Source organism: Diabrotica virgifera, chromosome 1 (genome assembly GCF_917563875.1).
Source record: "Diabrotica virgifera virgifera chromosome 1, PGI_DIABVI_V3a".
Classification (NCBI taxonomy): Eukaryota; Metazoa; Arthropoda; class Insecta; order Coleoptera; family Chrysomelidae; genus Diabrotica; species Diabrotica virgifera.
Window position 1 is genome coordinate 148,486,482 of NC_065443.1, and position 1,070 is coordinate 148,487,551.

The 1,070-nt window shown below is 36.7% G+C and overlaps 1 protein-coding gene across 1 annotated transcript; it reads left to right on the forward strand.

Annotated features, from left to right (window-relative positions):
- The first annotated feature begins 608 nt into the window (after positions 1–608).
- On the forward strand, positions 609–1,070 carry LOC126891788 (uncharacterized). The gene has a single exon (XM_050661065.1). The coding sequence runs from the start codon at positions 609–611 to the stop codon at positions 1,068–1,070; it is 462 nt and encodes a 153-aa protein (XP_050517022.1).

Here is a 1,070-nt window from a genome sequence, read left to right on the forward strand (position 1 = left end):
ATCTTTTGAATCAATTGTATCATACTATTATAAAACAATACACCACTGAATCTCTAATCCAAATAAGTAAAAAGTGTGGGAAATCCTGGAGAATCCTGTACAGGTGCCATCTATCCGTGAGAAAATTTGGCACAAATTAGTACATTTGGTTGCGTCTCTTTATACTTTTCACTCAACGGTATCATGCATTTTAATAGAAAATATTTTTTTTGTACAAGTTATTACATTTTTCAGTGTAGGTTCGTTCCTATGACGTACAACGTACGGCCGTTGGTATATAAGCATGGAAGCTTACGCCGTATGTCCGAACTTAAAATCGCTGGGATTATTTACCTCAAAAAAAATAGTAGCTGGGGGTGAAAGGGTTAAACAGCCCCTTAACTTCAATCAGAAATTTCATTTCATTTGTTATGGAATGTCATTTGTTAAAAAAAATGTTTAAACAAATAGTAATGAAAAACGTTATGTAATTTTATAATATATTTATAATATATGTATATTTATTTTAGGTATATATTATATTGGCAAGTGTTTATGGTGGTGTCATCCCAATTTTGTATGGCTTGCTGCCTAACAAGAGACGGCAAACCTATGGTGAATTCTTTAGGATGGTAAAAGATGTAGCTCCTGACTTCAAACCCATGAGAATATTCTGCGACTTCGAAATAGCCGCCATCTTAGCTATTCAAGAACAGCTTGCAGAAACTGCCATATCCGGATGTTTCTTTCATCTATCGCAGAATCTCCAGAGGCACATGGCACAGTTGGGTTTGAGATCACAGTATAACAACGAAGCCGACTTTTCCGTTCATGTTAAAATGATTTTAAGTTTGGCATTCGTCCCAATTAACCGAATTGACGATGCACTGGATCATCTTTATGCAACACTGCCTTTAGATATCCAGGAACTTTTAAACTATTTCGAAGATAACTACGTTGGAAGACCCAACAGGAGAGGAGGTGGAAGGCGTCAACCATTGTTTCCACCAGAAATATGGAATCTGTACCAAAGAGTTCGGGATGATGTTGACAGAACAAATAACCATGCAGAGGCGGCCAACAGAAGGTGA